We start from the raw sequence: 16,259 nt of genomic DNA on the forward strand, positions 1-16,259 counted from the left end.
ACTGTATAATAAAACAGTGTAATTGATGATTGTCCTGGCTTTATTAATGTTGCCAGATTGTTTCATGTCTTCATTTAATACAAGTCAGACATATTACTTGTCATAAAAGGAATCTGCTTCAATACTGTCAGCCTATGTGTTTTGTGCAGGCAGAGGGAACTTAATCACTCATTTGGATCATTTTAATATTTTGATTGAGATGCACTGAAGAAAATCTCATGTCTATGTATTTGATTAAGCTAAACTTCATAGGAGCTGCTGCATACTAAATAATCATTTTGGTTCCTCCATGCCAACGAAATAAAATTAAAGGCTAAAACCAAGGTAAACATAATCCATCACAGATTCTCTCTGTGTATATCTATATTCTATCACAGCCAGCCAACTTTTTCATAAAGGATCAGATAGTGAATCTTTTCACTTTTATGGGCAATGTTGTCTCTGTCACAACTAAGACAATATGTAAATGAATGGATGTGACTGGTGTTCCAGTAAAACTGTATTTACAAAAACAGGTGGTGAAGCTGAAAGTTTGCCAACCCCTGATCTATCAGTCTAGAAGTTATATTTACAAGTTTATTCTATGGTGTTAGTGGGGAAAAGGTACTCTTTTTTTCTTTTCTTTTTTTTTATTGCATTTTAGGTTTTGGGGTACATGTGCAGAACATGCAAGATAGTTGCATAGGTGCACACATGGCAGTGTGTTCTGCTGCCTTCCTCCCCTTCACCCATATTTGGCATTTCTCCCCAGACTATCCCTCCCCAGCTCCCCCGCCGCTGTCCCTCCCCTATTCCCCCCAATAGACCCCAGTGTGTAGTACTCCCCTCCCTGTGTCCATGTGTTCTCCTTTTTCCTCACCCGCCTATGAGTGAGAATATGCGGTATTTCATTTTCTGTTCTTGTGTCAGTTTGCTGAGAATGATGTTCTCCAGATTCATCTATGTCCCTACAAACGACACGAACTCATCATTTCTGATTGCTGCATAATATTCCATGGTGTATATGTGCCACATTTTCCCAGTCCAGTCTATCATCGATGGGCATGTGGGTTGGTTTCAGGTCTATGCTATTGTAAACAGTGCTGCAATGAACATTCGTTTGCATGTGTCCTTATAATAGAACGATTTATAGTCCTTTGGATATATACCCAGTAATGGGATTGCTGGGTCAAATGGAATTTCTATTTCTAGGTCCTTGAGGAATCGCCACATTGTCTTCCACAATGGTTGAACTAATTTACACTCCCACCAGCAGTGTAAAAGTGTTCCTATTTCTCCACATCCTCTCCAGCATCTGTTGTCTCCAGATTTTTTAATGATCGCCATTCTAACTGGCGTGAGATGGTATCTCAATGTGGTTTTGATTTGCATCTCTCTAATGACCAGTGATGATGAGCATTTTTTCATGTTTGTTGGCCTCATGTATGTCTTCTTTTGTAAAGTGTCTGTTCATATCCTTTGCCCATTTTTGAATGGGCTTGTTTTTTTCCTGTAAATCTGTTTGAGTTCTTTTTAAATTCTGGATATCAGCCCTTTGTCAGATGGGTAAACTGCAAACATTTTTTCCCATTCTGTTGGTTGCCGATTCACTCTAGTGACTGTTTCTTTTGCCGTGCAGAAGCTGTGGAGTTTCATTAGGTCCCATTTGTCTATTTTGGCTTTTGTTGCCAATGCTTTTGGTGTTTTGTTCATGAATTCCTTGCCTACTCCTATGTCCTGAATGGTTTTGCCTAGATTTCCTTCTAGGGTTTTTATGGTGCCAGGTCTTATATTTAAGTCTTTAATCCATCTGGAGTTAATTTTACTGTGAGGTGTCAGGAAGGGGTCCAGTTTCTGCTTTCTGCACATGGCTAGCCAGTTTTCCCAACACCATTTATTAAACAGGGAATCTTTTCCCCATGGGTTGTTTTTGTCAGGTTTATCAAAGATTGTATGGTTGTAGATATGTTGTGTTGCCTCCGATGCCTCTGTTCTGTTCCATTGGTCTATATCTCTGTTTTGGTACCAGTACCATGCTGTTTTTGATTACTGTAGCCTTGTAGTATAGTTTGAAGTCCGGTAGTGTGATGCCTCCCGCTGTGTTCTTTTTGCTTAGAATTGACTTGGCTATGCGGGCTCTCTTTTGGTTCCATATGAAGTTCATGGTGTTTTTTTCCAGTTCTGTGAAGAAGGTCATTGGTAGCTTGATGGGGATAGCGTTGATTCTGTGAATTACTTTGGGCAGTATAGCCATTTTCATGATATTGATTCTTCCTAACCATGAACATGGAATGTTTCTCCATCTGTTTGTGTCCTCTCTTATTTCGTTGAGCAGTGGTTTGTAGTTTTCCTTGAAGAGGTCCCTTACGTTCCTTGTAAGTTGTGTTCTAGGTATTTTATTCTATTTGTAGCAATTGTGAATGGCAGTTCGTTCTTGATTTGGCTCTCTTTAAGTCTGTTATTGGTGTATAGGAATGCTTGTGATTTTTGCACATTGATTTTATATCCTGAGACTTTGCTGAAGTTGCTTATCAGTTTCAAGAGTTTTTGGGCTGAGGCGATGGGGTCTTCTAGGTATACTATCATGTTGTCTGCAAATAGAGACAGTTTGGCTTCCACCTTTCCTATTTGAATACCCTTTATTTCTTTTTCTTGCCTGATTGCTCTGGCTAGAACTTCCAGCACTATATTGAATAGGAGTGGTGAAAGAGGGCATCCTTGTCTAGTGCCGGATTTCAAAGGGAATGCTTCCAGTTTCTGCCCATTCAGTATGATATTGGCTGTTGGTTTGTCGTAAATAGCTTTTATTACTTTGAGATACATTCCATTGATACCGAGTTTATTGAGGGTTTTTAGCATAAAGGGCTGTTGAATTTTGTCAAATGCCTTCTCTGCGTCAATTGAGATAATCATGTGGTTTTTGTTTTTGGTTCTGTTTATGTGGTGAATTACGTTTATAGACTTGCATATGTTGAACCAGCCTTGCATCCCCGGGATGAATCCTACTTGATCATGATGGATACGTTTTTTGATGTGCTGTTGCAATCGGTTTGTCAGTATTTTATTGAAGATTTTTGCATCTATGTTCATCATGGATATTGGCCTGAGGTTTTCTTTTCTTGTTGAGTCTCTGCCAGGTTTTGGTATCAGGATGATGTTGGTCTCATAAAATGATTTGGGAAGGATTCCCTCTTTTTGGATTATTTGGAATAGTTTCAGAAGGAATGGTACCAGCTCCTCTTTGTGTGTCTGGTAGAATTTGGCTGTGAACCCATCTGGACCTGGGCTTTTTTTGAGTGGTAGGCTCTTAATTGCTGCCTCGACTTCAGACCTTGTTATTGGTCTATTCATAGTTTCAGCTTCTTCCTGGTTTAGGCTTGGGAGGACACAGGTGTCCAGGAATTTATCCATTTCTTCCAGGTTTACTAGTTTATGTGCATAGAGTTGTTTGTAATATTCTTTGATGATGGTTTGAATTTCTGTGGAATCTGTGGTGATTTCCCCTTTATTGTTTATTATTGCATCTATTTGGTTGTTGTCTCTTTTCTTTTTTATCAGTCTGTCTAGTGGTCTGTCTATTTTGTTGATCTTTTCAAAAAACCAACTCTTGGATTTATTGATTTTTTAAGGGTTTTTCGTGTCTCTGTCTCCTTCAGTTCTGCCCTGATCTTAGTTATTTCTTGTCTTCTGCTAGGTTTTGAGTTTTTTTGATCTTGCTCCTCTAGCTCTTTCAATTTTGACGATAGGGTGTCAATTTTGGATCTCTCCACTCTTCTCATATGGGCACTTATTGTTATATATTTTCCTCTGGAGACTGCTTTAAATGTGTCCAGAGATTCTGGTATGTTGTGTCTTCGTTCTCCTTGGTTTTGAAGAACTTCTTTATTTCCTCCTTCATTTCTTTGTTTATCCAGTTAAAATTCGAGAGCCAGTTGTTCAGTTTCCATGAAGCTGTGCGGTTCTGAGTTAGTTTCTGAATTCTGAGTTCTAGTTTGATTGCACTGTGGTCTGAGAGACTGTTTGTTATGATTTCAGTTGTTTTGCATTTGCTGAGGAGTGCTTTACTTCCAATTATGTGGTCAGTTTTAGAGTAGGTGTGATGTGGCACTGAGAAGAATGTATACTTTGTGGATTTGGGGTGGAGAGTTCTGTAAATGTCTATCAGGTTTGCTTGTTCCAGGTCTGAGTTCAAGCCCTGGATATCCTTGCTAATTTTCTGTCTCGTTGATCTGTCTAATATTGACAGTGGAGTGTTAAAGTCTCCCACTATTGTTGTGTGGGAGTCTAAGTCTTTTTGTAAGTCGTTAAGAACTTGCCTTATATGTCTGGGTGCTCCTGTATTGGGTCCATATATATTTAGGATCGTTAGCTCTTCTTGTTGTATCGATCCTTTTACCATTATGTAATGACCTTCTTTGTCTCTTTTGATCTTTGTTGCTTTAAAGACTATTTTATCAGAGATGAGAATTGCAACTCCTGCTTTTTTTGCTGTCCATTTGCTTGGTCAATCTACCTCCATCACTTTATTTTGAGCCTTTGTGTATCCTTGCCTGTGAGATGGGTTTCCTGGATACAGCACACCGATGGGTGTTGGTTTTTTATCCAATTTGCCAGTCTGTGTCTTTTGATTGGTGCATTTAGCCCATTTACATTTAGGGTTAATATTGTTATGTGTGAATTTGATACTGCCATTTTGATGCTAGCGGGCTGTTTTGCCTGTTAGTTGATGCTGATTCTTCATTTTGTTCATGCTCTTTAGTATTTGGTATGTTTTTGGAATGGCTGGTACTGGTTGTTCCTTTCTGTGTGTAGTGCCTCTTTCAGGAGCTCTTGTAAAGCAGGCCTGGTGGTGACAAAATCTCTGAGTACTTGCTTGTTTGTGAAGGATTTTATTTTTCCTTCACTTATGAAGTTCAGTTTGGCTGGATATGAAATTCTGGGTTGAAAGTTCTTTTCTTTAAGGATGTTGAATATTGGCCCCCACTCTCTTCTGCCTTATAGGGTTTCTGCCAAGAGATCTGCTGTGAGTCTGATGGGCTTCCCTTTGTGGGTGACCCGACCTTTCTTTCTGGCTGCCCTTAGTATTTTCTCCTTCATTTCAACCCTGGTGAATCTGACGATTATGTGCCTTGGGGTTGCTCTGCTTGCGGAATATCTTTGAGGTGTTCTCTGTATTTCCTGGACTTGACTATTGGCCTGCCTTGCTAGGTTGGGGAAATTTTCCTGAATAATATCCTGAAGAGTATTTTCCAGCTTGGATTCATTCTCTTTGTCACATTTAGGTACACCTATCAAACGTAGATTAGGTCTCTTCACATAGTCCCACATTTCTTGGAAACTTTGTTCATTCCTTTTTGTGTTTTTCTCTATTCTTGGTTTCTCGTTTTATTTCATTGAGTTGATCTTCGACTTCTGATATTCTTTCTTCTGCTTGGTCAATTCGGCTGTTGAAACTTGTGCATGCTTCGCGAAGTTCTCGTGTTGTGTATTTTAGCTCCTTCAATTCATTCATATTCCTCTCTAAGTTGTCCATTCTTGTTATTATTTCCTCGAATCTTTTTACAAGGTTCTTAGTTTTTTTGCATTGATTTAGAACATGTTCTTTTAGCTCATGGAAGTTTCTCATTACCCACCTTCTAAAGTCTGATTCCGTCATTTCATCATACTCATTCTCCATCCAGTTTTGTCCCCTTGCTGGTGAGGAGTTTTGGTCCTTTGTAGGAGGCGAGGTGTTTTGGTTTCAGGTGTTTTCCTCCTTTTTGCGCTGGTTTCTTCCCATCTTTGTGGGTTTATCCACCTGTCGTCTGAGTAGCTGACTTTTCGATTGGGTCTCTGAGTGGGTGCCCAGATTGTTGATGATGAAGTATTTCTGTTACTTAGTTTTCCTTCTAACAGTCTAGCCCCTCTGCTGTAGGACTGCTGAGGTCCACTCCAGGCCCTGCTTGTCTGGGGTATACCTGTAGCAGCTGCAGAATAGTGAGGGGTGCTACCAGTTTCCTCTTCTGCTATCTTTGTCCCAAAACGATGCCCGCCAAATGTCAGTCTGATCAGTCCTTTATGAGGTGACTCTTTGGATATACAGGGGTCAGGGAGCTGCTTGAGGAGGCGGTCTGTACTTTATAGGAGCTCAAGTGCTGAGCTATGAGCTCCGTTGATCATTCAGGGCAGTTAGGCCAGTACGTTTAAGTCTGCTGCAGCAGAACTCATAGAACCCCTTTTTTTCCTCAGATGCTCTGTCTCGGGGAGTTAAGGCTTTCTTTGTGAGTATCCGTTGCACCTTCCTGCCAGCTAGGGGGCAGTCTAGTCACTATTTGCCTGTTGAGGCTCCGCCCTGTTGGCGGAGTCTCTCTGTTATGGCGGGTTGCCTCGGCAATGGCAGGCTGTTCAGCAATGGGAGTGTACCTCAGTAGGGGTGGTATGCCTCCGTAATGGCGGACGCCCCTCCCCCACTGAGCTGCACCGTCCCGAGCTGCACCGTCCTGGGTTCAGCTGTGCCCACAGTGAAACTCTCAACCCTGAGCGTTTGGAATCACCATTTTGTTTGTCCCTGTAGGGGTGGGATCCGCCGAGTCTGATCACCTGGCTCCCTGCCTCAGAGCCCTCTTTTTTTTTTTAAGTTGAACGGTTGACTCTCTGCCAGGTGTTTCAGTCAGCTGCTGATACGGCACCGGGATCTGTGTGATTTCCCGTGCAGCAACCCACTGCTCCAGCTCAGACGTCTCTTCCCGGTAATCTCCTGGTCTGGCTCGCTGTCCAAGTCCCATTTAATCAGATGGATATGCTAATCTGCCCTCCCAAATCTCAGATTGCCGGTTTAACAGGGCATTCAGACCAGTGCGTTTTGTGTGGAGTGCCGCTGCGCTGAGGCACCGGCCAAAGCAGCCGCCTGAGCCTTAACAGCTGCGCTGGCATCCTGTGTCTCTCCTACACCTGGGAATTTCCCCGTTCTGTGGGCAACAAAGATCCGTCTGGAAATGCGGGTTGAACTCACCCTCTGCGTCTTCACTGAGAGCTGCAATCCTGATTTGCTCCTACCCTGCCATCTTGGCAGTCCCCCCTCGGAAAAGGTACTCTTTCTTAAGACTTGGAGACAAGAAGTTTGGTGGCCTGAAGATAATAGATTGGTTGGTAGTCTTGTTTGTGTAGTAAAGATAAGGTACAATTGAGGCCAGTGTCAGATCAAGAAACTTCCTCAGTTTGTTTGGATTCTTTAAGCAGGGAGCACGTTTATTTTCTAGGCTTATAATCAATTCTCTGGTGGAGCAACTCCTAACTTTGAAGTTAACCATCAAAAGTAAACTGTTGTCAGGCCCAGTGGCTCACACCTGTAATCCCAGCACTTTGGGAGGTTGAGGTAGGCAGATCACTTGAGGTCAGGAGTTCGAGACCAGCCTGGCCAACATGGTGAAACCGCGTCCCTACCAAAAATACAAAAATTAGCTGGGTGTGGTGGCACATACCTGGAGTCCTAGCTGCTTGAGAGGCTGAGACAAGGGAATTGCTTGAACTGGGAAGCATAGGTTGCAGTGAGCTGAGATTGTGCCACTGCACTCTAGCCTGGGCAATAGAATGAGACTCCATCAAAATAAATAAATAAATAAACTGTTAAAAGCAAATGGTTAATATATTAATATGTTAGGTGGCCCAATTTAAGTTTCCTTTTTTTTTTTTGGTGATTCTTCCGTTTATTGTATTTTTTTATGTTTTGAGTTTGCTTCTTAGTTACATGAAAGCAAATAAGGGACCAGGACCCAAAGTATGCTGTGAAACAGAATCATTTGTCCACTGTAATGGTAGGCATGCCATTTCTTCCTGACATCAGAATAGGAGCCCTGATCATTTTTTAAAAAATAAACTTTTTGATTAAAATGCGTTCTACATGTTAATTATAATTATACAGTTTGATATACCTGTGTCACCAAGTGTAGACACATGTGTAACCAATACTGGAAAATTTTTATGCAGAAATTGCTTTAAGTCATCTGCTATGATCAGCTTGGGCTCCTCTAGGATTAGCTCCCATACCTGGGTTCCTGTTCCTGTGGATGCCAGAATTCTTCACCATTGCCTTGAGTACTTGAAATAATGGAATTAGGAAACTCTTTCCAAAAGTAAAATTAACTCGATTACAGAGAACAGGGTAATTCTTTATTTCTTGTCATCATTGCTGCTGCGACTGCTGTGAGTTATAGGAGAAAGACTAGGCTTTGGTAGCTGAAATATATCTTAAGTGTAAGTGAGTTTTCATATGGGCCATTACAGTTTACTTGGTGTTTTACGAAATGATAAATTATCAAAGATGTTTAAAAGTACTGTCAATGCAAAGGCAGAAATGTAATATGTGAACTAAATAATGTAATCCTCCCATATCAAATAATTAAGATTTAGGAGTTTAGACTTTTAATTCAGTCAAATGCATACAGTGTACAAATTTAGAATCTTCCCTCAAATCATCTTTAATGTAGATATGTTATAGTGGCTGGTTAGTTTGTTTTTAATTCCAGAAAATTTCAAATATTAGTGGAGAGAATAGTATATGAACCCCATGTACCTATTACCCAACTTCAGCAATGATCAGTTTATAGCTAATCTTGTTTCTTCTGTATAGCCAGATTGTTTTGAATCATGCTAGTTTTTTAAATTGAAGTTTTAATTTTTGCTTAGTTCAGACACTTTGGAAACTCTACAATATCACCAAAAAGTTCGCTGCATAGAAAATCAAGAAGTAAGGACTATGATGTATATAGTGATAAGGATATCTGCAATCAGGAACCAGAAGATAATTTTGCCAAAGAGCTACAGCAATACATACAAGCCAGAGAAATGGCAAATGCTGCTCAACCTGAAGAATCTATGAAGAAAGCAGGAGTAAAAGATATCCCACAGGGTAAGAGTCATACTATTTTATCATTTAAAGTTTATCTAGAGAAGCAGTCACAGTTGTCCGTATGTGGACAGAGGATTTTTTCTTGCAGTTTATCTCATGATAAGAATATGTTTTTCATGGATATTTATACCAGACATGAACTTACATGGCCTGAGACCCCACATGAGACCTGGCCCCTTAGTGCATTAAATGCACAGTTTGTAGGAGGAGCTGGAAGATGGAGGTGAGTTATCAAAGGCCATGTCTATTTCTAAAGGGAGAATGCTAAAGTCCTGGCCTCCGCATGTATGAAGGATAGGATATGCTTGTTTTTATTGCTGTCATTTATTTATTTCTTTTTGAGGCAGAGTTTTGCTCTTGTTACCCAGGCTGGAGTGCAATGGCACAATCTCGGCTCACCGCAACCTCTGCCTCCTGGGTTCAGGCAATTCTCCTGCCTCAGCCTCCTGAGTAGCTGGGATTATAGGCACGCACCACCATGCCCAGCTAATTTTTTGTATTTTTAGTAGAGACGGGGTTTCACCATGTTGACCAGGATGGTCTCGATCTCTTGACCTGGTGATCCGCCCGTCTCGGCCTCCCAAAGTGCTGGGATTACAGGCGTGAGCCACCTCGCCCAGCTATTGCTATCATTTAAAGAGGCATAGACTGGAATGGTTGGTTGTCAGACTGTGACTCAGAAATATATTCTTTTAGATTACCAAAATGAGATTAGCCATAAATATGAGGGCAAATGGTAATTATAAATGAAATTTTTGTCCAGGTGCAGTGGCTCACGCCTGTAATGCCAGTACTTTGGGACGCCAAGGCGGGTGGATCACTTGAGGTTAGGAGTTTGAGACCAGCATGGCCAACATGGTGAAACCTTGAAAATTAGCAGGGCATGGTGGCACGCCTGGGCATGGTGGCATGAGAATCACTTGTGCCTGGGAGGTGGATGTTACAGTGAGCCGAGATTGTACACTGCACTCCAACCTGGGCAACAGAACAAGACTCTGTCTCAAAAAAAAACCCACAAAAATATTAAATTTTTAATGCCGTCATTTTTTTTTTGTTTTCTCTTTTTAAAATGGATATCTATTGCTTGAACCGAGGAGTTTGAGGCTCTAGTAAACTATGATCGTGCCATCGGTGGATGGATGTATAAATGCATGGATGGATGGATAGATAGACAAATAAATAAAAACGTAATCTATTTAAAATCTTTTCAGTAAAAAATCTGACAGTAATATATGAGGTCATTTTAACCACTTAAAGCTTTTACTGTTCCAGTTCCTAATTAGATCCATCATACTCTGAACACTTCACAATGATCTGCCTTAGAGCTTGCAAGACTGATTTTATTATGTTGCTTTTTTCTTGACAATACCTTATATATTTTTAAAAAGAATGAATAGAGAATCCAGGATGTATTATCATAATTCTCTTTATGGTCCCTTAGTCCCGGAGCTTCTAGAAAGACTGGTCAGTATCATGCCAGTTTTCACTTACTGAGCCTTAGATAACTTTCCTAAATTATTGTAAATCATATTTCTTTTTTCTGTTTGAGTCTCGCTCTGTTGCCCGGGCTGGAGTGCCGCAGTGCAGTCACAGCTCAAGGTAACCTTGAACTGGCTCGGTTCAAGCAATCCTCCTGCCTTAACCTGTAGTCCCAGAGTAGCTGGACTACAGGCATGCACCACCATACCCAGCTAAGTTTTTGTAGAGACAAGAGCTCACTAAGTTGCCTAGGCTGGCATTGAAATACCAGCCTTGAGCAGTCCGCCTGCTTCAGCTTCCCAAAGAGCTGGGATTACAGACATGAGCCACTGCACCTGGCCCTGTACTTCTTAAAAGCAAACTGCTGTTGTAACTTTATGTCATTTTTTGAATTAACTTTTTATTTTTAGCTGCTAAACAAAAAAATAAAAATCTTAAAGCTGGTCACAAAAATGGCAAACAGAAGAAAATGAAGCGAAAATGGCCTGGCACTGGAAACAAAGGATCAAATTCACAGGAAGAGGTATAAGAACATGTGCTTCTAGGAATCACCGTCCCCTGCATGCTTTTGGACTTTATCTTATACTTCAGTGACAAGAAGTGCTGTGTGATACGGAGAGGTGGAAACATCCCACAGAATCAGGATTTTTGGATGAAGGTGTCCTTTTACTATCACTGTGTTCTTCCTTCTTATTGCAGCTTTGTTTTTCTCACCAGCTGCCAGCAGCACTTTTAAGCCTTAGTGTTCTCACTGTTGTTCGTGAATATATGCACACAAGCTCTTTGATTTTTTTTTGAGGTGGAGTCTGGCTCTGTCACCCAGGCTGAAGTGCAGTGGCACTGTCTCAGGTCACTACAACCTCTACCTCCTGGGTTCAAGTGATTCTCCTGCCTTAGCCTCCTGAGTAGCTGGGACTACAGGTGCATGCCACCACGCCTGGCTAACTTTTGTATTTTTAATAGAGATGGGGTTTCACCATGGCAGGCTGGTCTCGAACTCCTGACCTCAGGTGATTTACCCGCCTGGGCCTCCTAAAGTGCTGAGATTATAGGTGTGAGCCACCATACCCACCTATAATTTTTGTTCCTTGATTTTTTTTTAGTGTTGTACTGTCTGACTAGAAAAATGGGAAGCCCAAAGAAGATCAAATAGTCAAGAGGCATTTCAGAGGCCACTGAATCTTAGAAATTTTTTACTACCAAAGTGCCTCATCCTGACTCCTTCTGCAAATTAAAAATGAATATTTCTGAGCATTGGCCTTACCAAATCTCCCCACTTCTACCTTTCTGTATTTTGATTTTCGTTTTTAGAAGTTCCTTTTCCTTATTCTGTAGATGTCATCAGGGTAGAATAATAAGTACCTCTTCTGGATTCCACTTTTCTGAGGGCTTTTAACTGGATGGCAAATTTTTTTTTTAGACTTGGTCACGGGACAAGCGTGAGGGGTGGTAAGATATTAGAAATACCAAATATTCTAGATTGAAAAACATTTGTATACAATCTAAGCCTGCCTCCATATTTTATGAATGAGGAATCTGAAGCCCTGTGGTTAAAGTAATTACCTATAGTCACACAGGGCCAAGCCAGGACTAGGATTTTGTTTCCCAACCCCCTGTCAGTATTCTCTTTGGTTTGATTTACATGACTCAAATGATTATTTAGCCAAAGCTGGCAGACCTTCTACACAAGGAACAAATTCTAAACATATATAGTAGAATTTAGTAACATTATCAAATAAAAGATTTAAACTGGCAGATATTTATAAGACATAAATTTGATGGTGCTAAGTGCAAACTTGATGTTGTTGTAAATGACTGTGCAGTTTCTTTGTACATACTGTATTCCTAAAATATATTCAAAAATTTGGTATACAGAAAGCTGTAAGCTGTAGCACAAGTTAACATGTAAAAAGTACCTATGTTCCTAAAGAGCTTAAATGTATTATAAAATTTCCTTTCTGTTTTTTTTTTTTTTTGAGACGGAGTTTCGCTCTTGTTACCCAGGCTGGAGTGCAATGGCGCGATCTCGGCTCACCGCAACCTCCGCCTCCTGGGTTCAGGCAATTCTCCTGCCTCAGCCTCCGGAGTAGCTGGGATTACAGGCATGTGCCACCATGCCCAGCTAATTTTTTGTATTTTTAGTAGAGACGGGGTTTCACCATGTTGACCAGGATGGTCTCGACCTCTTGACCTCGTGATCCACCTGCCTCAGCCTCCCAAAGTGCTGGGATTACAGGCGTGAGCCACCGCGCCCGGCCCCTTTCTTTTTTTATATAAGAATCTTTTATACTTTTATCACCATCTTTGAGGGTATATTTCTAGTTGTGTAGTGACTGTTAATTTGAGCTTGTAAGTGTACTCAACTTACCCAGTGAGCATCTCGTTGAAACTATAGATTCCACTGCTTTTGGTTCACTCTCTGATTTCCAGCTTTGTCTCTATTGCTCTAAAGATCTTTGTTCTTAGACTTTGCTTTTTAATTATAATACTAGCACTTTCATTTAAAAAAAATTTTTTTGTTTTTTTTTTTTTTGAGATGGAATCTTGTTCTGTCACCCAGGCTGGAGTGCAGTGGCATGATCTCAGCTCACTGTAGCCTACACTGGGTTCAAGCAGTTCTTCTGCCTTAGCCTCCCGATGCCCAGCTAATTTTTATATTTTAGTAGAGACAGGGTTTCATCATGTTGGCCAGGCTGGTCTCGAACTACTGACCTTAAGTGATCCGCCGACCTCAGCCTCCCAAAGTGCTAGGATTACAGGCATGAGCCACCTCGTCTAGCCCATTTAAAAATGTTTTTCAATCATTTTTACAAAATAAGGGCAATCTATGATGAAATATTTAAATCATATAAACACGAATATTCAACAATGGAATGCTGTTGAAATTGAACAAAACATTTATTTTTAACCTGGTATACAGAAGTCCAAATTTTACATATGAAGGCCAATATAGAAGTCACCCTTTAAGGCTTTGAAGTTGATTTAAATAATTTTGTGCATCAGAATAAAATATTTAATTTTCTTTTTCTTACATTTATTTTTCTGTTTTTGTTTTTAAAGGATGGTAAACCTAAAGAGAAGCAGCAGCATTTGAGTCAGGCATTCATCAATCAACATACAGTGGAACGCAAGGGAAAACAAATTTGTAAATATTTTCTTGAAAGAAAATGTATTAAGGTATAAAAATATGTATGCAAAAATCTAAAATGTAAAACTGCTCTTTCTGTTTTATACCCTTTTAATTCATACCTTTAGGTTTTTAAAACTGTTTCCTTCTGGAAAAAATTCAGTTAGAAAATTTCAGTTAAGTATTCTTTTATGATTAAAAAGTAGCTGGACGTGGTGGCTCACGCCTGTAATCCCAGCACTTTGGAAGACTGAGGTGGGCGGATCACCTGAGCTCAGGAGTTCAAGACCAGCCTGGCCAACATGGTGAAATCCCATCTCTACAAAAATACAAAAGTTAGCTGGGCATGGTGGTGCATGCCTGTAGTCCCAGCTACTTGGGAGGCTGAGGCAGGAGAATTGCTTGAACCTGGGAAATGAAGGCTGCAGTGAGCTGTGGTCGTGCCTCTGTACTCCAGCCTGGGCTATAGAGCGAGACTCTGTCTCAAAAAAAAAAAAAGCAGATAATTTTTAAAAATGCTTTGTGTTTAAAAATGTTTGGGACTTAAAATTTTAAGCAGATACATGTGATGTGGTTACATAATTAGAATGTGCAACCTCTGAGACTTTGGTTCTTTCTGGAATCATTTGCTTAAAGTTTAGTAGGAATTAAATTGTAATGAGTTGACTATTAGAAATAATGGCTTTTCCTTGCTCCTTCTTTTGGCCTAGGGAGACCAGTGTAAATTTGATCATGATGCAGAGATAGAGAAGAAAAAGGAAATGTGTAAGTTTTATGTACAAGGATATTGTACCAGAGGTGAAAACTGTCTGTATTTGCATAATATCCTTTATCAAAATATATAGTGACTTTACTCTTTATAAATATTTACAGGAACATTTTAAATGTGCAAAATTTTTAATGAAACTATGTTTTAGCTATACCAAAATGATACTATCCAAGCCCAACTCAGTATCAAAGTGGTTAAATTGTACATGGATTTTTCATAAGCAAGAAAAGAGGAATTCTTTAGAAAATCTCTCAAATGATGATTCTTTCTGCTCAACCTGGGTGGTATAGAGGGTCCATGAGACCTCTTCAATTCTTCAAGTCTTTCCCAGAAAGAGTATCATAATTTCTACTGTGATATTGACTAATTGAATCTATATTCAAATAAGCTACTTCATAAAAAGGCAGGGATTACATAATTTGGGAGTACCTGTTTTCTGTGTATTCTGTACTATATAGAAATTAATTGTCTCTTAATTTGCAGAATAACATTAGTTCTTCAGTGCAAATGGCACAGACAAGTTGAAAATACATGGAACATAAACATTTTAGGTTAATAGCGCCTTTAGTCATCACAAAATTTTTTTCTTCAGGCATTGAATATAAGGAATATCAAATTGTAGGTTGAGGATTTTTTTTCCTAGAAGACAATATTCAAGTTATATAAATGTATTCTGTTGTAAACAAGTCTAATGTACCAAGGATCCAGATTTGTAAGACATATCATTGTTGACTTTGATTTCTCCACCCCCAAAGGAATGCTTTAAAAATAATCACATTTATCAAGGTATTTAAAATTTTATCTCTTTTTTATATATGAAACATGCCTGTACTCTATTAGAAGAATGGACATGAAAGAAAAAAGTGGCCTGTGATAGCCAATATACTTGATTTATTTATGTAGTCCTTCTAAAATTAGACTTTTTTTTTTTTAAGACGGAATCTAGCTCTGTCACCCAGGCTGGAGTACAGTGGCATGATCTTGGCTCACTGCAACCTCTACCTCGCTGGCTGAAGCAATTTCCCTGCCTCAGCCTCCCATGTAGCTGGGATTACAGGTGCATGCCGCCACACCCAGCCAATGTTTTTGTATTTTTAGTAGAGATGGGATTTCACCACATTAGCCAGACTGGTCTTGAACTCCTGACCTCACACAATCCGCTCATCTCGGCCTCCCAAAGTGCTGGGATTACAGGTGTGAGCCACCATGCCAGGCCTAAAATTAGATTTTTAAATGTAATTCAGTTAATAATTTATTATCTTGTACTTTAAAGAGAAACCAGTGTTTTAGCTAAACTAGTAGGAAAGGTTTTTTTTTTTTTTGAGACATTGTCTCACTCTGTATCCCAGGCTGGAGTGCAGTAGCACAATCTCTGTTCAGTGCAGCCTCTGCCTCCCAGGTTCAAATGATTCTGGTGCCTCAGCATCCTGAGTAGCTGGGATTACAGGTGTGCCTGTGCCACCATGTCTGGCTAATTATTTTATATTTTTAGTAGAGGCGTGGTTTCACCATGTTGGGTAGGTTGGTCTCTAACTCCTGGCTTCAAGTGATCCACCCACCTCAGCCTCCTAAAGTGCTGCAATTACAGGTGTGAGCCACCGTGCCTGGCCACAGAGGCCTTTATTTAGGAAAAATAAAGTCATTAAGTTAGTAACATTATTTCAGTTGGGTTAAAATTGTTCTCTTCCTTAACACTTGTGTCACATGAATATCCTTGTAAGTTTTACCATACAGGAACAAAATGTTATCAGGGAGAGTATTGCAAGTTTTCTCATGCTCCATTGACTCCTGAAACACAAGAATTGTTGGCTAAAGTGAGTATAATTTTTAATCTTTTTTTTTCTCTTTTAAGGAATATATTTGAACTAAGGATGAACATTTGAAGATAATTAAGGAGAGTGCCTCATAGATTAGCATATGGGATATATTAGGACTGATAATTTAAGAATTCAGTTTAAATATTTTTCATTTGTATGTTTCCTTGCAGCTGAAAGGAAGATGTATATTCATTGCTGCTT

The 16,259-nt window shown here is 39.9% G+C and overlaps 1 protein-coding gene across 1 annotated transcript in view; it reads left to right on the forward strand.

Annotated features, from left to right (window-relative positions):
* Nucleotides 1-16,259, forward strand: part of ZC3H8 (zinc finger CCCH-type containing 8) — a 44,855-nt gene that overhangs the window by 14,121 nt on the left and 14,475 nt on the right. The window contains exons 3-7 of the mRNA XM_002757500.7: nucleotides 8,644-8,866; nucleotides 10,756-10,868; nucleotides 13,406-13,522; nucleotides 14,183-14,294; nucleotides 15,946-16,055. Of these exons, the coding sequence (XP_002757546.1) occupies nucleotides 8,644-8,866; nucleotides 10,756-10,868; nucleotides 13,406-13,522; nucleotides 14,183-14,294; nucleotides 15,946-16,055 (675 nt within the window). The remainder of the gene's footprint in view (nucleotides 1-8,643; nucleotides 8,867-10,755; nucleotides 10,869-13,405; nucleotides 13,523-14,182; nucleotides 14,295-15,945; nucleotides 16,056-16,259) is intronic.

Source organism: Callithrix jacchus, chromosome 14 (assembly GCF_049354715.1).
Source record: "Callithrix jacchus isolate 240 chromosome 14, calJac240_pri, whole genome shotgun sequence".
Lineage (NCBI taxonomy): Eukaryota > Metazoa > Chordata > Mammalia > Primates > Cebidae > Callithrix > Callithrix jacchus.